We start from the raw sequence: 24483 nt of genomic DNA, 5'->3' as shown, positions 1-24483 counted from the left end.
TTTTGGGATCATTCTCCACCTCACTCCTTGAGGCAGGACTGCTTCCAGAGTACTGATTCCAGCTAGCCAGCCAGATTGTCCTAGAGATGCTGTCTTTGCTTCCTAAGAGCTAGGATTGCAGGCAGCCAACAGGGGTGGTGGGTCCTAGGGTATCTGATCTCTCGGCCAAGAGCTTTATCCCCAACAAGGTTATTTTAAGACTAAAAAAATCAATGACTGTCAATCCCAATACTTGGACACAGTGGCAGGACTGTTTGTTGGGAGCTTGAGGCCAGCCTGGTCTCCAGAGTTTCAGGCCAGCCAGGACCCTTTAATGAGACCCCAAATCTTCTCTATTTCTAGCTTTTAAAACAAGATCTTTGTATGTAGTCCAGTCTGGCTGGGAACTCAAATTCCTGCTTCAGATTGCCCAGTGCTGGGATTATAGATGTGTGTGGCCAAGCCCAAGTTAAAAAAAAAAAATCACATTTACATTTTTATGTTTATACACTTATTTTGATAATTTTCTTTCTTCCATACTTGCCAACTAGGTTCTTTTAAGAAGAGTGTACTAAAAAATTGTGCTTTATTATAAGTCTATATACCCAAATACAGCTTGCATGGCTACTTGTTAAACCTTTTACTTAGGAATATACCTGTATGATGTTTGGCATGTCGCAAAAGTTGCTTCTGGAGCCTGAAGAGTCGTCCACACGAGGGATGGGGACATACATATTTTTTTTTCAGCAAATGCTGGTATTTAATGTGGTGCTAAAATAGCAAAAGGAAAAAAGTAAGTTTTTTCAACACTACTTTTTCCAAAGTCAAAAATTCTAAAGGAAAACTAGTAGGGAAAAATAGTAAAATAAAAACACAGTAATGGGTGTACTAAACATCACATCACATGCCCAAAATAAAAAACAGTAGCTACAACCACTATAACAGAATGATAACCCAAAAGTAAGGCTATAGTGTCATACTTGCTGCTAAAGACTATCAGGCACTCCCTAAGCAACATTTCACTACTTTCCTGCCAGACACGTACACACCCAGAAACCCAAAGAACCAAAAAAAATCTACTCAAGAAAAAATTGAAAAAAAAAATCATTTTGTATTATCTTAAAGAAATCACTGGTTTGAATGATATAATCATTTTATCCTAATATATATTTGAGTTAAAATCTATTATTTTGTCATTGTGTATTGTTATAAAAATCTGCTACGCCATTTTGGGAAATACCGTAAAACTGCAAGAATCCAAAATAGTCTTGTATTTGGGCTCAGATTTTTATGCTGTTACTATTTTTTAATAGTATATACTAAGGTTTCAATGTAGCCTCCAAGGTTCCTGTGTTGAAATTTTAAGTCTTCAATGCAATAATGCTGAGATATGTTTAAGTGTTCTGTTCCCTCAGATGGACTGAAGCTGTTAACAAAGTGAACTCAGTTCCCTGTTTTCTTCTCATGCTTCTTTCTTGTCCTCTAGCTTTGGACATGTGAAGTAAGATGACTCCTTTCCAGATGCTGGTACCACATTCCTAAGAATTCTAAGGGACTCAGAACCAAAAGTCAATAAATGTATTCTTTAAATTATAAGCCTCAGTGATACAAGTGAGGGGATAACAATCGGGATGTAATCTGAATAAATTATTTAAAGAAGAAGAAGAAGAAGAAGGAAAAAAAAAGAATACACACACACACACGAATTATTAGTCTTGGGTATTCTGTTAAAGTAGTAGAAGTCAAGACGGTTTATGTAATTTACACTTAGGAACACTTTTCTTTGTATTTTATGTCAGTCTACAAATCCTATACAAAATGACTTCTTAGGAAACAAGTAATGGACACTGTATAGACTGTCTTGTATAACAACTTCACTGACCTGCAAATAGCGAGGGTGAGCAAGAACAGTCCCACATCCTTCCATTTCACAACGAACATATTGGATTGGAGGTTTTTTCCTATTGCCAAAATGTTAGAAAAAGTTAGCAAGAGAAGTGGCACTCTATATAACATGTGATAATAGATACAAACTGTCTATAGTAATATACAGGTTTCACATAATTTGTACTCAATAATCAAACTGTCAAATGTTTGATAGTTTAAAAACAGCATAACTAAGCTAGCAAGCTACAAAAAGGTAAAAAATACTGAGGATTTCAGAAATCTCAATATACGGACACTGGGAAACCACACTTGTGAAATTTTAAATAAGCCACACCTCCCCCACTTATGAAAATTAATCAAACGCCTAGCACCAAACCTAAGATATACAAAACAAAAGCAGAAATGCCTCACCTCCGTTTGGGTAACCGTGGACTTTTGTCATCTTTTCGCCTTCTCCCTCTCCTATAATTTAAGAAAGAGTTCTTGACTAAATATTCTAGTCGAAAGCTTATAGAGATAAGAATGGCTAAAGGCAAATTCTAAGGGCAAATATCAGATGGTAGACACAGGGGATACCCAACAATACAAAAACTAAAGGCATCTGGCCATCAACCAGATTTACTGAGGTGATTTCACTCAAATTATTTTATCTTGTAGTAAACTAGGCATTACTATGGAATATCTGGATAAATTTCAATGTTACTATTTGAAGGCTAATTATTGCAAAATGTTTATTATTCAAATGCAATTCATTTAAAATAGGCAACCAAGAAGATAATAAAGCACTTAATTTCTGCAACAAAGTGTGCACCAGATAGAAAGGTTTTATCCAGCCAAGGCTTGTGCATCATTTACCCTATTTGCTAGTTTTTGAGGACACACATCTTTTTCTGGCGTTCTCTATCCTCTCTGTATCCCTATAGATACTGTCTCTATTGCTCATTTGGACTTATATTTTGCTTGCATTAAACCAAAATTAAAACCAACCTTTCAAGCTCCTGAGAAGCTGCTCCAAAAAAACTTGAGAGTTGCTTAATGTCAGCATTTTAGACACTCATAATTTTTACTTTAAAAAGGGTCTCATACAGACAGATGTCTGCCCAAGTGCTAGGATTAAATGCATGTGCCCCCAAATGTTCACGTATACAGCTTGAAGTCTGTCTACTAGCTGCTCTAAAAGGTAGAGTCACTTTCCACTTTTAGTAGAAACTGTCTACTCACTTCCTAGGAGGTTCCTCGTCTTCTCTAATTTCATTCTCCTCTTCTTTCACCTCTACTTCTACTTCCACTTTAATTTCTTTCTTTTCTTTCTCTTCTTTCACCTTCCCTGATTTTCTTCGTGGCTTTGGGGTTTCCCTGAAAAAAGAAAAATGTTTCAACACAAATATTCCAGCAATGACTTCATTAATGGTAGTCTATGATACCAGGTTAAAACTTAGGGTTTATCATTATCTTGTATCTTATTCTGAAGCCATGAGTCTCAGCTTACAAACCACAACTTCATACCAACTGTGCACATACATACCACATGTATATACATTATGTCCATGGAGGAATACTGCTATATACCGGCCAGTTTTATGGCCAATTTGACACAACCTAGCTATCCAAAAGGTGGGAACTTCAACTGAGAAAATATCTCCATAGACTGGTCTGTAGGCAAGCCTGTAAGGCATTTTCTTAACTAGTGATTCATGGGGGGAGAACCCAGGCCACTGTGGATGGGACCAACTCTGGGGTGGTGGTCCTGGATTCTTTAAGAAGGCAGGCTGAACAAACCAGTAAGCAGTGCCCCTTCATGAGCACCTGTCTCCAAGTGGTAGCCCCGGTAGATTTGTCCTGATTTCCTTCAGTGATGGACAATAGATGTGAAAGAATAAGCGAAGCTCTCAGCTCTCTCTTCCTCTGTCTCTGTGGTACCCCCCTTTCTTTCTCTCCCCATGCTCATTTACTAAACATCCAAACAGTAGTAGTAGTAGTAGTAGTAGTAGTAGTAGTAGTAGTAGTAATAGTAATAATAATAATACTAGAAAGAGTAAGCCAAATAATAGTAATAATAATAATAATAATAATAATAATAATAATAATAATAATAATAATAGAAAGAGTAAGCCAAATAAACTTTTCCCCACAATTTGCCTTTTATCATCATGTTTCCTCATAGCAATAGTAACTCAAACTAAGATAGGCTAAAAACATAAAAATCAAATCTCTATATAGTTCCAAAGAGAAATAAGATTCTGAACAAAACAATTCTACACATTCAAGAAAACTGTATTAAAACATATACTTATCTACTAAATAGTATAGTTCATAATATTAGAGTTCAATAGATCAAAGAGAGATTTATATACAAAAGATGTTAAAATCGCAAAACCAAAATTCATTTAAAATTATTTGTATACCTAGTCTTGCAACAAAAATAAAACATTCAACAGTTCATTTCTATGTATTTTCAGCATGTACAACAAATTTCAAACATGCCTTTCAAGGTGGGGCTTGTAAGTTTCATCTCTTGGGTCATCTTTGAATGGTATTTCCTCTTCACTGATTAACATTTCTTCCTCCTCCTCCTCTTCCTCATCACTACTACAAACAAGCAAACAGAAATGGTAAATTCTGGTCTCAAGGACTGCCTAATAGGATTGAATTAGAACACTTAGACATAGCCAAAAATTTCCATTACCTAAAATTTCCATCCTTATTTTTTGGCTGAACTACATTCTAAGCTCCATTACTACAAGCAATACTTAGAATTCAGACTATACAAATAAGACATAATACTTTTAATACAAATCAGAGATAAATGGCCAGTGGCACTAAGACTTAGATAACTGACTTTGTAATGCTGCCTGATAATGTGCTACATCACAAGACTTAACCAACATTAAATCACCAAATCACCAAGAAAGACAATGGGAAAGACACTTCTATTTTACACTGATGCCCAACACAGGTTAAGGTCACCCAAAGAAGATACTCAAGACATGCTTTTGGAACTAGGAAACTAAAAGTTTTATGTTTAAGGCCCATTCAAGATGAAATGTGGAATATGACTTTGACAAATTAAAACAAGTTAATTTGAGGTAACAGATCAAAATTCTATCAAATAAACAGTCTCAATCATTTCATATACTGCAGCAAAGATTTAAGTATGAAATAAACTTTATACCTAATGCCATCGGGGGACTGATGTTCTTCTGGAACGTCTAGAAAATTAAACCAAAGTTTATTGAGAAACACACACCCAAAATATTTATCTTCATAGCCAAAGACTTAAGTAAAATTATATTGTATAAAGCAGTTCTAAGAATGGAACTATATACAACGTGTCTAAAACAAATCCTACCTACATTATCACATGTTCCCCCAAATTAAGACATCTAGGTAAATGTTCAGCATTAAGATTAAAGAACCAATTAGAAATTGAAAGAACCATAATGTATTTATACCATACCATAATCAAGCTGATCTGTAATTGGTTCTGACTTGCAGACGAGTTGCAATGAGCCAGTCTTGGATCTAGAGCTCCTTGTGTTCTCAGTGTCTCGAAGGCGAGAGAGAGATGTTCGGCTACTACTGCGCCAGCCCCGGCTAGGTCTAGTTGTAGTAATGCAAACTTCCTGAGGGAGGACAGAATCATCTTCTTTCTCTTCCTTGGGATCTAAATGAATGAAAACATAAGTTTCAAGTTTTTAGTTAACCAATAACCATTCTTACAAATCTACTAGTTACAAATAGCAGCAAAAATGAAAACAGGTTTTCTGAAATAATAAAAATAAGACAAGAGGATAATTTATTTGGGCATTGTGGTGGTTTGAATAGGAACGGCCCCATAGGCTCATATACTTGAATGCTTAGTTATTATGGAGTAGCACTATTAGTGTGTCCTTGTTGGAGGAAGTGTGTCACCGTGGGGTGGGCTTTGAGGTTTCAAGTGCTCAAGCCAGGCCCAGTATTTCTCTGCCACTTCTCCAGCACCATGTCTGCCTGGGTACTGCCATGCTTTTTGTATGAGTTGCTGTGGTCAAAGTGTTAGATCATTACAATAGTAACTCTAACAAAGACACATGTGGTAGGTAGCATTCCTATAATCCATTACTCAGATGATACAGAAGGATCATGAATTAAGGCCAACAAGATTATTTAAAAACAAAAACAAGAACAAAAACAAAACCTCCAAAGAACCACCAGAACTGAATGGTCAAATTTTTACTGCTGAAGACACCACAAACTTTTGACTACAAGACAAAAATTAAGCTGGAACTGAATTGGATGTTTTGGTGCTTGCTGACTTAACTCCATGGGCTGAAATGTGCTATGCACAGTGCTGGAAAAATGAACAGTCTCATCCAGTCATGCATCCTGAATTCTACAATACTGATCTGGCAGTCAAGATATACCTGTTTCTACAATAATGACATGACTATTATTGGGGTAATCAACTGCTTTCTGAACTGAATTTGAGGTTCATTCCTTAAGAGGGAACTCATGTTTGGTAGAGACAATCTAGTCAAACAAAACCTTTAGCTGCTAGGGAGCCAGGACATGCTCGCAGAGGGGAAATCTATCAGTGTTTATTTTCCTAAGCAGACACAATGTCACACTGCTTGTATTTATATTTACATCTACTGATTAGTGCTTTCTCAGCTGTGACTAGACAGGTTTCTTAATGCAGTGAGCAAGCAGTAGGTTAATACAGAGACGCTTAAGTGACCAGAGTACTAAGAATAAGTGACTGTTGAGTCCTCTGCCCTACCCGGGACACCTACACCATCTACTCCAAGGCTCAGGAAACATTACAGAAGGGAGGGAAGAATGTAAGACAGAGAAGATGTAAAATGCTGTCTCGACTCTGACACAGCTGGCTGGCACATTGATTTAAAAAAAAAAAAATCACAGTAACTCTAGTTGTCTACATAAGACTGGGGCCTGCAATGTAAGGCCTCACTTGTGTCTTGGAGGCAGTTAAATGCTTGCTGGGAGGTGCAGTCATACTGCCCTGTGATTTGGCCACTTAGTAAGATACCCTTGTACCAGTGCACAGGCAAACAACCCTAGGCACCAACATTAAAACAGCACTTATCCTAATAGTGCTCCACTCATAAAATACTTTTCATTGTAAAACAGTACTTTGTTTACTAAAAAAATGCATGTAAAATCACTCCAAGAAACTGATTCATAGAATTCTAACCATTAACTCTAAGTTAAACTAAGAAAGTGGTCTCAAAATGAAAACCTGAACTAGCGGTAGGAAGAATAGTTCAAGATGTTTCAACAACTACAATGTTGCCAAGAGTTACTTAAAAGGACTCTACTAACAGGAATGCCCTTCCTTGATGCTCAACTACTCACATTCACACCACAAATTTAAATTTATATGTACAGTAACCTCACTGTAAAGTGTAGTTCCAGTGCTGTTCTATTTCAGACTCTGTGAGATACTGTATATAGGCATGCGAACAGTTTTCTATTATCTTATATTTTATCACATTTTTAGGGTGAATGAAATGAAATAGATTATACACCCTTATGTAGCATTGAAGACTTTAGCACTAGATATTAGCTTAAATATCCAGAGTGCATAAAGCTAGTAAGTAAAGGTAGTTCATATTAGAAGTGAACCCCTTGAACAGTAGGATATCCTTTTAATAATAATGTGAAAACCTTTCTTAAAAAAAAAAAAAGGCATATAATTTCTGACTGCATAAAAGTCAAACAGAAGCAAAGTCTATTTAATAACCCAATAAAAAAAAGACACCTCAAAAATATGGCTTTCAAACATGAAAATAACAAAAACCCCAATTCATTTATAATGATGTCAACGTAGCAGTGCAGTATCATGCCTTACCTATCATTCTGATAATTATACAAATAGTACGACAACATACTGTATAATTATGGTAAGGCTTCATGGAAACAGGAACTCCAACACTCAGATGTTGTGGTGTTAGTAATACCAATTCTGTTAGATTGTAAGGCCTACGAATAACCTTTGCAGATAGTGCATTGTACTCTTTGAGCCCAATTGTGCCAAGCAAGAGTCTGTCTTTTGGTAACATTAAGTCTTACCTTAACATTTATGGTTCTAATTTCAAGGATCTTTCATTTAATCCTGAATTTGCCCATGCTAGTATAGATGGTTGAGTGTTTCTGCTCATACAAAAGTCTAGGCTCAGAACTTAGTAGTTAATCCTATAGGATATTTAAAAACAAAACAAAGAAAAACACCCTATAGACTATCTCAAACTCTTAAAAATACTGCGTGGAACACTTTCCAAAGACATTATGATGCTAGCATTACTCTAACACCATGGCAAAAATCCCCTACATACCAATCAATATTCCTTATAAACTAAATGCTGAGGCACATTTAAGAGAATCACTATGTATTTTTGATATACAAAATAAAACATTAATACCATAATAAAAACATTTCAACAGATATAAGTTGTCAAAAGCAAATATACACTCCTAAGGCACTTACAAAAACTCTCAGTTAACATCATATTCAGTGGCAAGAACAAGTATTTTATCTAAGCTGAAAGTCATGGATGATATTTATCTTCTTTAGAAGTTCAAGCCTCAAAAATTAGGGAAAAGAAAACAAAAGAAAAGCACAAGTGGAACTCAAAGCAGGGGGAAAAAATAAAAATCTTTTACTACTTATAGATTAAATGACCTTATATTCATAATTGATTGATATCACCTTTCCTAATAAATTCAGAAATGTTGCAGAATGCAAGATCAATACATACAATTCTATCTTAAATATATTTACCAAATGAATAATCCCCATAGGAAATTCAGAAAATTGTTACCAATTAAGAGGAAAAAATATTTCCAATAGGATAATCTTCCTAAAAACAGATGTGAAAAAAAAAATCTGATTCTGTTAATTTGATCCTAAAATTCGTATGAAAATTCTGGAGACTTGGAGCAGTGAAAACTCTTGTGGAGAAAGAACAAAATTAGTTACAGTCTGTGGTACTGGCAAAAGACTAAAAACGGCAAGACAAACTGAAAGCAATCTTTCCATCTGCGTGTATATATACACAGATACACACAGACGAGTCAACTGATTTTCAATAAGGATACAATACTACTGAATGTGGGAATGGGCAATCCCTTCGACAAATGTTATTGGGAAAACAGTATTTACATATAGGATGCTAGATTCTTAGCTCTTAATAATTAATTCAAAATGGATAATATACTTAAGTTTAAGAGCTAATATTTTAAAAGCTCAGAGTGAAGACAGTCTATAAATGAGAGAAAATATTTGTAAACTATGCCTGTCACAATACTTTTAGCACATAAAGCTCATCTTTTAATTTATCAAAAAAAAAAAAAAACCAACAAATAACTAGAAATATAAGCAAAAGATTTGAACAAATATTTAATTAAAGATAAACAAGCTAAAAACACCCAAACGAACCAAAACCATATGTAAAGATATTTAACAGTAGTCATTAATGAAATGCAAATCAAAAGCCTGATGAGACCATAATTTCATACTGACTAGGATGGTTATAAAAAAAAGAGTGCTGAAAATTTGAAGAAACTGGGCCCTTGTAAATGCAAGCAGACATGTAATACTGTATAGGAAAACAGAAGATTCTCAAGACTTCAACACAAAAATTATGAATGATTCAACGATTCTGCTCCTGGCTCATGATTTGGATATAATGGGCTGCCCCAGGGCTCAGGTACTCAAAACTAAGGATTTTTTTGTTTTTGTTTTTTAAAATCTGAACAGTATCTATGCTAGGCCTTCACAAGTTACTGGATCATGAAGAGTTCTAATTTCAGTGGATTAATCCAGAGGAATTCACAGCTGTTAGTGGGCCTTGGCTACCACAGAACAGCTTTCCTTCACAGTAATAACAAAGCAGCAGTCTACAGAATAGGAAAAGTCTTTTTTTTTTTTTTTTACCAACTTTATATCTGATACAAGACTAACATCCAAAATATATAAAGAACTCAAGAAACTTGGTATTAAAAAAACCAACAAGTTATCCTATCAAAATAACCCAAAGAATATACTGTCAACAAATGAAGTACAGATCTAAGTTGAGAATTCTCAATAGAGGAACCTCAAATGGCTGAGAATGCTCAACATCTTTAGTCATTGGGGAAATGTAAATCAAAACTCCTTTGAGATTCCATTTTACACCTGTCAGAATGACACTAACAAAGGATGCAGAGTAAGAGAATACTTCTCTATTGCTGCTGGGAGTATGGAAACCAATATGGTGGATCCTCAGAAAACCAGGAATGGATCTATCTCAAGACGTTAACTATACTCCCTCTTCAACATACATCCCAAGGACAATATATCCTATCTACCACAAGGACACTTGTTCAATCATGTTCACTGCTACTCTATTCATAATAGTCAGACACTGGAAACAATCTGGATGTCCCCCAACAGAAGAATGAATAAAGAAAATGTGGCACATTAACACAGTGGAGTATTAGTCAGTTGTTAAAAAATATGACATAGTGTTATTTGCCGGTAAATAGATCAAAGTAGGAAAAGAAAAATCCTGAGTGAGCTAACCTAGACCTCAAAAGATAAATATTGTATGAATCCACTTATATGTGGCTATTAGCTGTTGAATAAATGATAACCAAGTTACAATCCAAGACCTAGAGAAGTTAGGTTTAGATGGGGACACCTGGATCTTCCTGGAAGAGGGAAATAGATTTTTATGGGTGGACTGGGAGTGGGGGTGGTAGAAAGGAATGGGAGGATCAGGTAGGGAGGGGGAAGAGAGATGGGGTTGAGGAAGGGAACACAGGGAGAGATGGCTAGAACTGGCCATCTGAGGGGTGGTATGGAAGACCTAGTACAGCGTAAACGGCCTAAAATATATGACGGTGCTCCTAATGAAGTCTCCAAATAACGAGGAAGATGGAATCCTAACTAACCATTTCTCATCAACAAAGAAGCTTCCAGTACTGGGACTAGATTTTATCCAGTTGTACTGTGGGTCAAAGGGGGTCACATGGAAATCCCCAAACAACCCTGGCTGTTGACAAAACAATAGATTACTTTCCTTAAACTGACAGCAAGTCCCCATTGCTGAAGACAACTCCTACACAACTTACTAAACATGGAGAGGGTGAGTTGGTACCAACATAGAACCTTCACTTCTAAGATTTAGAGTCTTTGATGTGTGAAGGTACTCTGCAGGATACCCAAAGTGAAGTGAGAACATCAATCTAGCCGCAAAACTTCTGATGTACCATCTGTCCTGCCTGTAAAATTATGTAAGGGCAATGGTGGCACAAAGCTTGTGGAAGTAACTAACCAAAGTCTGATTTGATGTAAAGCCCACTCTGCAAGATGGAAACCATACCTAATACTGTTTGGGTGACCAGAATCTGAGACTAGATAGCTTAAAAGGTCTAGGGCAAAACCAAATACTATTGTTCCTAAAAAAATGTTATACTCATAGATCAATGCCTCACTCAGCCATCATTAGATAAGCTTTCCCCTGTAGCATATAGGAGCAAATACAGAGACCCACAGCCAGACATTACACAGAGACACAGATCTTGGAACACACAGCTTTAAATGGAATGTTTCCATCAAATCTCTCCTCTCAGAGCTCAGGGAACCCTGAGGAAGAAGCAGCAGAAAGAGTTTAAGAAGCAGAGGAGATGGAGGACACCAGGGAAACAAGGCCTTCTAAATTAACCGAAATTCACATGAACTAACAGAGACTGAGGCAGGAAGCACAGGCCTGACGTGGATCTGCACCAGGTCTTACAGCTTTCAGTTTAGTGTTTTCATGGGACTCCAGGATACGTGAATGAGTGGGTCTCTGATTCTTGTGAAGTCTCTTGGGGCTCTTTTTCTTTTGTTGCTTTGCCTTGTCCAATTTCCATGTGATGCTTTTCTGTTTTATCTAATTATATTTTGTTTTGTTATGTTTGGTTGTTATCTCTTAGAAGCCTGTTCTTTTCTAATGAAAGGCAGAAAGGAAGTGGATGCAGGATGGGAAGGGAGGTAGGGAGGAACTGGGAAGCGTAGAGGGAGGGGGAACTACAACTGGGATATATTGTATGAGGAAAGAGAATCTATTTTTAATAAAAGGGGAAAATAATTGTGCCTCACTAAAGGACCAGAAGCAGGCCAAATGACAGTAGCTACTTCCTGAGTGCTGAGATTTAGGTGAGAATACCGTAATATAGGGGAAATTAACTCCAGAAAGGCTTCCAGAATGCAAGGCAAGTTACCACCTGAGCTACCTGCACCCCTCAGCCAGATAGTTCATTTATTTTACATTAAATACACTACATATGTAAATGTATGTTAACATTTAAGCTAGACTCTATTATCTGGTTTTCAATATTCAGTTCAGAAACTAGCTTACAGACTGTAAAGTACAAACTTACACATTCTTAAGTGATATTAAAAGTTTAGGATAAAACAACAGCCAACCAGTCAACATATTCCTTTTGACTTTCATAGTACTGACATTAGGTAAATTAGTTTTGTTTCTTAAAAAGCAGAAAAAGACTGGTTTTGCTTTCTCTTTAAACAGCAGCACTTAATTTATATTTGTGTTAACTTAATGGCCTCTTTATCTGACAATTAGCTCAGTGCTTAATAGATATCCCTGGACCTAAAGGGTAAGTAATAGCTTGATGTTAGAGCAGCAGAAAGTACAGATGTATATAAAAACCCTAAGGAATGAATTGAAAAGTTAGTTCACAATGCCTTAAGAAGACATGACAAACTGTCATCACATTAGGAAGCTCCTGGCAGGATTTGTATTTTATTCTAATAAGAATTCCGGTAAGTAAGTAGCATGATCAGATTTTTTCTCTCCGCTCCCTTCTTCTTTCATTCTTTGAGATAGGGTATCATGTAGTCCAGCTGGCTTGAACTATGTAGCCTAAGGTAGATGTGAACTGATTTTCCTGCCTCTCCCTCTCAAGTGCTGGATTACAAGTGTACTATCACAGATAGGTTCAGATTTGCATGTTTATACAGAAACAGGGCTTGATGGCCCTCTTGTAATCTTAACACTTAGGAGTCTAAGGCAGAATGATCCCACAAATTTGAGGTCAGCGTAGACTACCTAGCAAGACATTGTCTCAAAAAATTTATTCTAATTGAACGTAAAACAGTGACCTATGTTTGGGGCCAGTGGGGGCAGGCATGGAGAGGAAAAATGGCAAACAGGTATGATCATATTTCACTGTATATTTTATGGAATTCTCAATAAGAATTTAAAAAATTATTTCTAGAATCAGAACTAGCAATGAAATAGGTTATAAAAAACAGCCTGTAAAGGCATTAACATTGAAGATGTTAAAAGTGCTACTAAAGCCTGACATGGTGGAGAATTCTAGTGATGAGTTATACTTTAAGTGTAACGTAACTTAGAGACATTATCACTTTTACAGTTGTACTTTCCCTTTTACAAAGCTACCCTAAGATTGTCATGTAACAATGCTTGTCTAGCCATTTACAAGCCACATGTAAGAGAACCTATAAGTAGGCAGCAGCTACCATACGTGTCAGACGACTCTTTCCAAAGTTAGGTGATTTCAGAAATGTCCAGTGAGTCCCAAAGAAAAATTACTCAGCCATCTCAGAAAAGTAACAAATTGTTTTTAATGTTCCAAATTTAGTATCCTATGTATTTAGTATTCTTATGCAATGCAATACACCAATTTAAAAATTCCTCCTGTCTCAGCGCCTTCACTTTTAAATGAAAGGATAGGGGAAATGAGCTCTGAAGTTACATCCAACTCACTGGTACACTCTTCAAATTCCAAGAGGTTAGACAGAATTAAAAAGATACCAGAATTAATCAAAGTGTTAGAGTATTCAGAGGACTTTTTGTTAAACATAATGTTTAAGCTTGCTCTTAAATATCACTAAAATGATTATGAAGCAATAAAAATGACACAATCACAAAGTCAAAAGAACACACAAAGAGGCAATACAACCAGTCACATTTCAACAACATAGACAATAATAAAAGACTCAGGTCAAGTGGAGCAGTGAGGCTCCAAATAAACACATTACGGAAAAGAAATATAACTAAAAAAAGAGCAACAAACAAACAAACAAACAAACAAACAAAAAACCCAAACCACATTATACATTTAAATCACTCCAGAAAGGTTCAATAATTGGAGTTACAATGCCATTTCCCAAAGTGAGATTATAGAGGAGAATGAAAAGTTCAAGTTTTCCAAAGTAGTTTGTGATTAGTCTGGTTAAGTACATGCCTATAACCACAACATCTGGGAGCCTGAGAAGGGAGAATTTAGTTTTGTTTTTAGGCAAGCCTGGGTAAAACCAGAAAATAGGTTCTATCTCAAAAAAGTTTTGATCATAGAGATCCCATGCTACATATGTTTTTATTATTTAAGAGAAAATCTAAAACGCCCTCTTCCCAGGTCCAGTTAACAAGATATACAACAATTTCTCTTTAAAGATAATGAACTGATCTGTGGAAATGTCACATACACATTACTCATTTTTATATTAAGACAGGGCCTAGAACTAGGTAGGGCAAGCCAATTTTCTCTTGCCTGCTCAGATTACTATATGCTACTCCGTTTGCCTCAGACTCCTACTTTCAAAAGCTTCCTATCTCACATTACTCTTGAGAAAATAAAAACCATCTCATTCACACTTCTACTCTGCCTTTTCATACTTTTCTAAAAAGAAAAATAAAGGAAACAAAATGTGATAGCCCTGTTTGTTGTTGTTGTTGTTGTGTTGTTTTTAAAACAAATTTTTTTTTCTTTTTCTTTTTTGTAGACAGGGTTTCTCTGTGTAGCCTTGGCTGTCCTGGAACTCTTTGTGGACCAGGCTTGCCTCCCAAGTGCTGGGATTAAAGGCGTGCACTACCACTTGGCTTCAAAACAAATTTTTAAGTGTATCCAGTAACTGTCTTTGTATGTTAATTAAAAGACTGGTGCCTAGTAGTTTCTGGGTAGATTTAAGATAGGAAACAATAAAGATTAAGGTGTGATCAAACGTTTGAAACTTTTCTACTCTACATTATGTATCAAAAGCCGGAGGCTAAATAAATTAGCTAACCACTAATGGCCAGTGATTAAATCAACCATACCCACTCAGTGAAGCTTCCAGAAGAGCCCGCCTACCTCACCACCAAACAAAACAAAACAAGTGGGTTGAGTGAATACAAATTCCTGGAGGGTGGTCCATCAAGAGAGAAAAGGGTATAGATAGATGTTCCTTACAGTTTAGTCTCATATTCCTTGCTATGCATTGATATCCCTTGTTATTTCCTTTCTATTCTAATTGTTTTCCCAATTCCCATGGGTTGCTCTATCAAATTAGTTGGCCCAATGAAGTGAAATGTGGAAACATTTTTAGTGTTAGTGGGACTTGATATTTGCATTGGAAGTGGTGAACAATTCTGTGAGAGCAACCTGTGGCATGGTATGCTACCTACCCCCTAGTAGATAGTAATGGAACTGGGTATCAAAACTGAATTCTACTAGGGTAGTGGTTCTCAACCTGTGAGTAGAAACCCCTTGGGGAGGGTCTTAAATGACCCTATCACAGGGGTCGTATGTCAGGTATCTTGCATACCAGGTATTTACATTACAATTCCCAACAGTTGCAAAACGATAGTTATGAAGGAGCAAAGAAACACTTGTATGGTTGAGGGTCACCACAACATAAGGAACTATACTTAAAGGGTTGCAGCACTAGGAAGGTTGAGAACTGCTGAATTAGAGGAATCCTAGTTAATACCAAAAAGACCAGCTGCTTGCCAAGTGAAACGACCAAATCTCTACAAAAACTGGTAAATTTGACCTGTGTTTTGAGAATTTAAGATTGTACTAATAGTTTGTTAGTCCTACAGAATCAGACATGAGGAAAATTAAAAGAAAACTAAATAATTTACAAAAAACCAAAGCAAAACAAACAGCACCCTCTCCCCAAACTAAAAAACAAAAGCCTTTATTCATAGTCCTGGAGACAGGTAGGTCTAGTACACATCGTGTATGGGGAATCATGGCAAAAGCAAAAGAAGTAAGCCACTGAGAGCTAAGAAAGGCATAAATATTTTAAATGTCATTCTGTCATTCCAGTGCGCGCACGTGTGCGCGCGCGTGCACACACAAACACACACACACACACAGTGCAGGGATTGGGACAGATCTCACTCTGAAGCTCAAATTGACTTCAAAATTTTTAAATCTCCTGCCTCAGTTTCCCAAGCCCTGGGATTATAGACCTTAACTACCACATACAGTAAGAAGTTTATTCTCAGTATTAATATGCCCATGTTGTAGTGCCCAGTTGTTGGCCTGAATACCAATCTACAGTAGTTGAAGGACTTTAAGACTTAAGTTTGGGGAAGAAATTCAATTTCAAGGCTGTATCAGAAACTTCAAGTTTCCAGCCTAGAGTTTAGACTAAAAACTCTAAAACCAACCTGAACTTCTACCCTACTAGCTGACGCTGAGTTTCTCAAAATTCATTTTAACTGATGAGTAATTTATTTAGTGATGTAGTAAATGCTTCTACTTTAACCTTGTCTCAGCACCTACTTAGCTTTACAATAGTAACAGAGGCAAGACTCTTTCAATTTCCACCTGTCCCCACAAGCCCCAAGACAGAGTTTCTCTGTGTAGCCCTGGCTGTTCTAAAACTCACTCTGTAGACCAGACTTGGCCCAGAACTCAGAGATCCACCTGCTTTTGCCTCCCTAAGTGCTGGGATTAAAGGCATGCACCAGCACTGTCTGGCAACTTTTAATAGCACACCCCAAATACCTTCAGTGTAGCCATGGATAAAACCTTCAGAGATGTCTCTGAAGGCCTTTAGTCCCACAAACTTCTAGCTCACAGCTGGAACTCACCAGCTGCTCTCTGTGTGGGACCTTTACCTATGGCACTACTCTCCAGGATGTATGAGTAGTAAAAACTCAAAGTGTGGTTTTCTGCCACAGGAGGAAGCAAATCCACTCTGCAAGGAACACAAGCAGCTGCACCCTTTGTTGCTGCTCTTCTGTCCCAGCTTTTGGTGATTGCCAGATAAGCTGGAGAAACTTGGAAGTTACATTCAAAGCGCGCACACACACACACACACACACACACACACACACACACACACACACAGTATGTTTTGTGTTCATATTCTAATGCTTCAATTAAGGTAATTAACATAAGTGCCAGTTCACTCATTAACCATTTTTGTGTGAGCATTTAAAATGACTTTAGCAATCCTGAAGTGTCTATTACATTATTACTTACTATGCTAAAGTGCAGTACAATAAAACACTAAAATGAACTCTGCAGTCTAAACACAATGTGTACCCTGTCATCTACAGTTCCCTTCCCCAACCTCTTAGCCTCTGGTAATCACTCTTCTACTACTTCTACAACAGTAATTTACAATTCATGTAACATTAAAGTGACATAGCACTTATCTTTCTATGCTTTGCTAATTTCACTTCACACTCTCTACTTCCATCTGTAAATGACAGCTTCCTTTTTGTTAAAGGCTATGGAGTATTAAATTATATGCTATACATTTACTTTTTGTTTTTCTTGTTTCTTGGAGACAAGGTTTCACTTTGTAATCATGCTGGCCTGGAATTTGTGGCAATCCTTCTAAGGCATCTGAGTGGTTGGATTTACAAGTATATGCCAAATACTCAAATACAAACACTAAACAACAAACCCCTCATGGTTATATATACTGATAAACTCACAATGAAATTATCAACTCAAACATAACTATTATCAGAAAGAATGGTTGAGTGTTAGTAAGGATCTAGACAAAAGAACTCTGCACTATTGATGGAAATCTAAATTAGCAAGCTAATATGAAAAATGGTAGGGAAGTTCCTCAAAAGACTGAAAACAAGAGGAAACAGTCCTACCAAGAAACAGTAAGTTGTTAAACCCGTAAGTCACCAAGTTTAAGGGACAAAAGATGACTTGTCACGTTTCTCCTTCAACTTTCTTTAATTCGTAGAATGCAAAGCTAATTACTGTATAATTTTTGTCTGGAAGGTTCTTATTTTCACTATTTATACAGCAACAGATAATACAGTAAAGAAAACAAGGTCCAGAAAGTACTAAAGAGACAAAATTATGAACAGAATCAATTAATAACTAGGTGAACACAGGAGTTGAGGAGGACCGATGAAGTCAGCAGGTGAGAAGACAAGTTTCCTCTTTTAAGATGCACTGGCACTAATTAGACTAATTAAGACATGGAGGAGATGAGAGTTTGAAAACACCCAGACCCAGAATGAAGTTTTCATCTTTCCCCAGCTGCCCAGCATGCTAGCACTTCCAGATTAAAATACTCAAGCAAAAGTCATTTCCAGAAGTAGTTCAAGATTTTCCTCAAGAAAAGTCTATTTTCAGCTCTGATAAAAGCAACTGTTTTCTTGTTTTAAACTTCTCTTAGTAAGAACTATGCCTACACCAGTACTCATTAATTATCTACATTTTTCCTGCTTAGTAAGATCTCCAAAGTGACTTCTGAATAAGAACTCTGCAATTAAGTTAATTCCAGGAGTTGAAAACTGTCCATAGTGGATGAGGTCAAGAGTACAAACAAGAAATGAAATATGATTAGGAATGTTACTTTACTATTATTACATGTAATTTTTTTTAACTGCTTAAAAAATGGCTAGCTTAAAAAATTATAGAGGCCTTTAAATTATAACCCATTATTGAGTTTCTATACTCACTGTACTGTCCAAATCTGCTTGCTGTCATCTAAACAGAGTCTAACTTTTCTAGTAGGTCTACAGCATGAAGTCCCTCCCCTTTGAATGGAACAGCACTCAATAAACAGGCGAAGAATAGTGCCCTTTCTATTAGACTATAAGACAGTCAGTGCTTTCTACACAGGAAAGAAGAATGAATCTTACCTTTATCAGTTGTTATTTTTTCTATGCACCTGAAAGAAATAAAAATGTTAAATGAATAATTTTGTACATTTTCTTAAAACATAAGTATTTATTTTCTATTCAACTCTAGAATAATATAGAAGGCATTGATAAAGTTATTTGAAGCAAAGCCTAACGTTCAGCAGTGGTAGAAATAGCCTATCTACATTGTTCTATGTGGTTGCTCATCATTTGAAATAGCCACTGTAACTGAAGAAATCAATACTGATCAATGTGAGAGTGGCTACCTTATCAACAGCACACAAACAGAGTAACATCTGAAATAGCTGTTTTTAATGATAAAAAGCACAAGGAAGTGTTGCTAATTTTATTAAAGGCAGCTATGAAAGAAAATGAATGTCCTTATACAGTACAATAGGAAAGACTGAGTGACACCCGAGACTTGCTAGGAGGTAGGTGTACCAAGAATGGTAAAATGTCAGTAACTCTTATTCATTGTAAATACTGACATTTTGTTACACTACTTCCTTTACTTTGTATTTATTCAACAACCTTCCTACCAACAATTTAATGCATTTTAAGAGTCCCCAAAATTGATCACTAAATCCACTAGTCAGTATATACACATCTGAAATAATTAGTTATATTTTATAAATTAAATACAAGTAAAAAGCTCAAAAAATTATATTAATGTGGTATAGAGTCTAGCACACATAACTAGTAGATAGGGTAATTTTGAATTCCATACCCCCTAACCAAACTCAGAAGTAAACTGGCTTCCTATTTCTGTCATAAAGTTACTATCCAGCAGAAGGATTGTAAGTAAACTTAACATAATTAAAAGATGCTTTGTAAAAGAATAGCTGTCATTTTGCCTCATTTTAAAGAGCTTAGTACTATGATGACTTTAGTTTTGTCACAAACTTCCCAATGGACACAAATAATTGTGAACCATCTTCACTAAAAACACACCTGCTGGATGCCTGAGATGTTTCTGAAATTGTTCAATGTTTCTACTACCATCCTGACTGCCCTAGGATCCCAACCACTCAGGATTCCAGTGCTGTGCAACTGAAGAGTTCTAGAAACAAAGAGCTGTGTTTGTCAATTCAGAATATTCACTGCCTCATTCACCCTGCTCCACCACTCTTCAAGCAAAACACAGCAAGAAATGCCACCTACAGGTTTACTATTACTTCACTTTTGAGACAGACAGACAGACAGACAGACAGACAGACAGACAGACACACACACACACACACACACAACCAACCCAAACAAACCTCTACAAAGAACCTTGAATTCCATATACCAGTGATTAAAACAGTCTAAAGAAGACTTCAAAAACTAGTTTAAGTCTTAGTTTAAGAAGGCTATGGAGGGGCTGGAGAGTCGGCTCAGTGGTCAAGAGCACTGCCTGCTCTTCCAGAGGTCCTGAGTTCAATTCCCAGCAACCACATGGTGGATCACAACCATCTATAATGTGATCTGATGTGCTCTTCTGCAGAAAAAGCACTCATATACCATAAATAAATAAAAAATTTAAAAAAGAAGGGTATGGAATAATTAAATTATATATTTTAAGACTTGTCTGTTAAAGAGTTCTAAAATCTGGAATGCAGATATCCAATTTTAAACCACTAGTATAAGTATATATAATTTGATTTCACTGGTAGACATGGACATTTTAACTTAAAAGCCAGGCCTCTAACTTTAACCAAAGCACTTGGGAAGCAGAGGCCAACTGATAGATATATCACTCAGAGGTCAGTATGGTTTAATAGAAAGTTCCAGGCAAGGGTTATGTAATGAGAGACTGTCTTCAAAGAAATAAACAGAAATCAAAACCAGCCAAACACACAAAAAAGAAAAACAAAAACAACAACAATACATAAGAAACAACAAGCCAAAGGAGAAAAACCTTACACTCTCAACCTTCAAACTATTATACTACATGCTTCTTGAAGCATTCATACTTGACATGAGAATCGGAACTAAAACACAGCAAACTAGGAGCTTAATTCTTAAATAACATGAACCCATAAACTTCATACAAATTGGATCTAGCTTCCTAACTACTTGCTATCTACGTCTTTGTGTATACTACATCTAGTATTTAACTGATGTCCTCCTCCTGAATGTACTCACTGCAATTACTTTCCTGCATTCATGGCATGTATTCTCCTAATCTCAAAACCTTTCTTTCGTGTGAACCAAGCTGCTATACAGTCAAACTTATTAAAGTATAACCTATTTGTTCAGCTGCAAAACTCGTCCCACAAACTCAAAATATTTGTGAGAAGCAAATAGTTCTAAAGATGCTAGTGACTTGCTCAAGGTCACTCAGCCAACGAGCAGTACAAACTGAGACATCAGACTTTCAGCCTGAAATGAACATCAAGTTCAAGCTTTTCTCTACTATGTAATTTGCCTTCCATTAGTAACACAAATTTCAGGTGGTCCAAATCTATGCTTTTGATATTTTAAATGATTCTGTACATTTGGGCTATTTCTTTAATTGAAAGAAACAAATATAGGTTAATAGCTGATTACATAGGAACTTGTAAGATAAAAAAGCAGGATTATGGGAAATGGATGAAAAGTAACTAGGGAGCAAAAAGGATCTGAAAAGAATAAGTATTATAATAATTTAATAATAAATTATATTTCTCATTTCTCTTTTAAATGTCCTTTTATTTGGAAGATATTAACCAAGGTCAGAGTTCAGTACACTGACACTCAAACCCACATGTCTGAGAGGATAAATAGATAAATTTTAAAAATATGTTGTCATAGAACATCTGCAAACCATGTACACAAATTAGATTAATGAGTGCTAATAAATGTTTCTTTCCTCAGCAAGGTCCTTGAAGATGTGGCCAGGTCTAGTTTAGCTTTCTACTGACTAGGAGTAACAGTACTAGTCCCAGTTAGGTTTGAAACAAGGACCACAAAGCTGAAATATGTTGAGATTGAGTAAGTAAAAATTTGCAACAAAAAGAATGAAAAATTTAAGAATGTGATAAATTTATGATTTTAAAAACATGCAAGAGGGATAAATCTGAAGGCAAAAGGAGGTAAAGATCACTATAGCTTGGATAGTACTGGATGGGGGAAGGGCCATTAAAGAACAGTTCTTCCTCTTCACAAGGAACAGTGTGATTAAAACAAAAACAAAACAAGCAAGCAATCCTATTCCTCCAACATCAACTGTTTCAACAATTATATTGTAGGGTTCCGAGGTCCATTAGTACTTCCTACCTAGTAAAACACTATTAGGTATAATTTAACTTGATTCACATGTACCTAACTCTCAAGTGGCAGATAATACAAAACCATGAAACTTTACAAAACTGACACAAAAACACCACCACGAAGAACTCCTGCCTTTGTGAGGCTCCCACTGCTCAAAACAGCAAACTGAATTAGTACTTTGATGTGAGTGACTGTGTGAAATGGTTCCACAAAGTATTTAATACACACAAACTCAGGCCACAGGAGTGACAGATGAAGAAACTGAGGGCCACATAGTTTATTAAAGAATTTGTCTACGGAACTTATGCCCAAATGAGATTAATTATTTACAAATTATTTTCAAATTTGTGAGACATTTAAGATTTTTGTGTATACACACCGCAGTTACAACTCTCGATTCAGCTTGAAAATTTGTAACTACACTTTTACTCTCCACAGAACTACAGTCCTAAGTTTTCTTAACTTAAATAAGTTAACTGTGTTAACTTACATCCCATTCAAAACTGTGCGAACGACTTGGATAGCAAAATACCAAACATTCCAAGTTAGAGATGTTAATTTTGGAACAAGCCTGTTTTTAAGCTTTAAAAATTTCCTAGGTAAGGCAAGGCCTGCACTGCCTCTATGGAAGTTTACCGGTTATCTGAAACAGAAACCCTTGTTCTTAGATTTTGTCTCTTTTCTCACATGTAAATCAAATGTCATAAAATTGTCGACAGTGAATAGCTAATTTGACTAAAATGTGTAACTTATAAAGTCAAGTACTTAATTATTTTAAAGCATTAATCTAACGAGCAATTTAAAATACTAACACTCCTGGCCATCTGTAAAGGGCCTCTATATAGCTCAAAGTAGTAATTCAGATTAACCTATTTCTAAGAGTCAAGTACCTACGTTAAAATACACGCATAAAGGAAAAGTTCACGTGCTGCTAAAAAGAACTACACATCTAGTTTAGTTGTATAAACTAAAACTGGCATAGTCACGTTTTCACCCCGACGGCAAAAATGAACGTGACCATTCAGGAGGGCTAGAAAGGCATCCAAGGAAGTGACTCTCAAGCAACTAGTTAATCAGAACAGGCAAAACCACTTTCAGGGCTAGGATGGTGCAGTTGATTTCCTAACGAGGATGTGATGTAACTGTGGAAGCGACAGGCTGACAAAGGGGGCGCAGAAGCCAGAGAGAGAGAGAGAGAGAGAGAGAGAGAGGGAGCCGTGCAGGCGGGAGGCAGAGGGCGTGCGTGCAGCCAGCGCCGGGTGACTTCGGGCGTGGGCCAGGCGGCCACAGGCTGCGGAGCAGCGGGAGCCCGGCCGCCAGCCACATGACATCTGGCGTGCCGGGCCGGCAGGGGGCAGAGCTAGCGGGGTGTCACGTGGAGCGGGCGCTACGGGAGCCGGGAGGGGAGCGTGAGGACTAGAGGGGGGTCTTCCCCCAACGCCTCAAAGACTGTTACTCACTGGAGTCGCGGACTCTTCTTGCCCTGAGCAGGAGACGGGGGCTTCGCGGCCGCGGGCTGCTGCCCGAGCGCGTCGGGAGGCCTGTTGCTGGGGCTGCTCCTCCGCCGGCGGGGATACTCGGCCTTCCTCCGGCGGGACACAGCGGCGGCGGCGGCCGCAGCGGCCCGGCCGCGGTCCCGACCTCCCCTCAGCACGCGGCTGCTCGCGGTCCCTGCAGGCGCCGCGGCCGCTACCACCGCCGCCGCCGCCGCCACCGCGCCGGGCCGGGGCTCCTCCGAAGCCGCGTCGGCCGCCGCTGACTGGCCCCCTTCCTGGTCCTGCTGCTCCGGGGATCGCGGCTCCTCCGTCTCCCCCGGCATCGGGGCTCGTCCGTCCCCCACCCCTGCGTCCCAGGCGGCGGAGGCGGCGGCGCCCGCGGCGCAGCTTCCCCCCCGCCCCCCTCGGCTCCCGGAGCGTCCGGCTCTCTCACTCCGGAGCGCCTCTCTCCCCCCCCACCCCCCGCCCCTCCGCCCGCTCCGAGCGCGGCTCTCCCCCCCCTCCCTCCCCGCACCGCTCCCTGCCACTCAAGCCCGCGACCGCCTGCGGCGCGCACGCGCGCACACGCACAGACCTGCGGCGGGCCAATCGGGGGACAGGACCGGCCTCTGGCCCGGCCCCCTCGCGGCCTCACACGCAGCCGCGCGCTCGAGAGCCCGCCCCTGCCCCGCCCGTCAACCAATCAGGAAACGGCTCCGAGGGAGAGCGCGAGGTTTCCTTCCCCGCGCACCCGTTCTCACCGTTAAACGGCCGCGTCTCGCGACAATCCCAAAGTGACCTTTTTTTTTTCTTTTTTGCCCCCCTTCAGGAGTTCAGCTCCAGCTGGGGGCGGCGGGAGGGGGGCAGGGCTGCCGAGGGCCGTGTAAGGGACAAAAACGCACCTTTCCCAGCCTCGCGCGCACCGCCTCCCGCCGGCTGCGCGCGCACCTGCCTCCCCGAGGCGCCGCTGTCCCCTCTAGGGCTCTTACTTAGCCTAACAA

The 24483-nt window shown here is 38.3% G+C and overlaps 1 protein-coding gene across 2 annotated transcripts in view; it reads right to left on the bottom strand.

Moving 5' to 3' along the window:
- ZFP91 (ZFP91 zinc finger protein, atypical E3 ubiquitin ligase) overlaps positions 1-23842 on the bottom strand; it is a 30926-nt gene extending 7084 nt beyond the window's left edge. Inside the window, exons 1-9 of one of the 2 annotated variants that reach the window (XM_084771764.1) lie at positions 23468-23842; positions 18774-18802; positions 5324-5530; positions 5039-5075; positions 4351-4452; positions 3088-3222; positions 2278-2328; positions 1862-1940; positions 636-750 (exon numbers count right to left, since the gene is read on the bottom strand). In XM_084771764.1, coding sequence (XP_084627890.1) covers positions 636-750; positions 1862-1940; positions 2278-2328; positions 3088-3222; positions 4351-4452; positions 5039-5075; positions 5324-5530; positions 18774-18802; positions 23468-23826 — 1114 coding nt within the window. In that variant the 5' untranslated portion in view covers positions 23827-23842. Of the gene's footprint in view, positions 1-635; positions 751-1861; positions 1941-2277; positions 2329-3087; positions 3223-4350; positions 4456-5038; positions 5076-5323; positions 5531-18773; positions 18803-23467 lie in introns of both variants that reach the window. The other variant, XM_084771763.1, reaches the window with a different exon arrangement.
- Positions 23843-24483: the final 641 nt, after the last annotated feature.

The sequence above is a fragment of the Acomys minous genome (genome assembly GCF_964271855.1).
Source record: "Acomys minous genome assembly, chromosome: 2".
Classification (NCBI taxonomy): domain Eukaryota; kingdom Metazoa; phylum Chordata; class Mammalia; order Rodentia; family Muridae; genus Acomys; species Acomys minous.
This window is presented reverse-complemented; position numbering and strand designations above follow the sequence as displayed.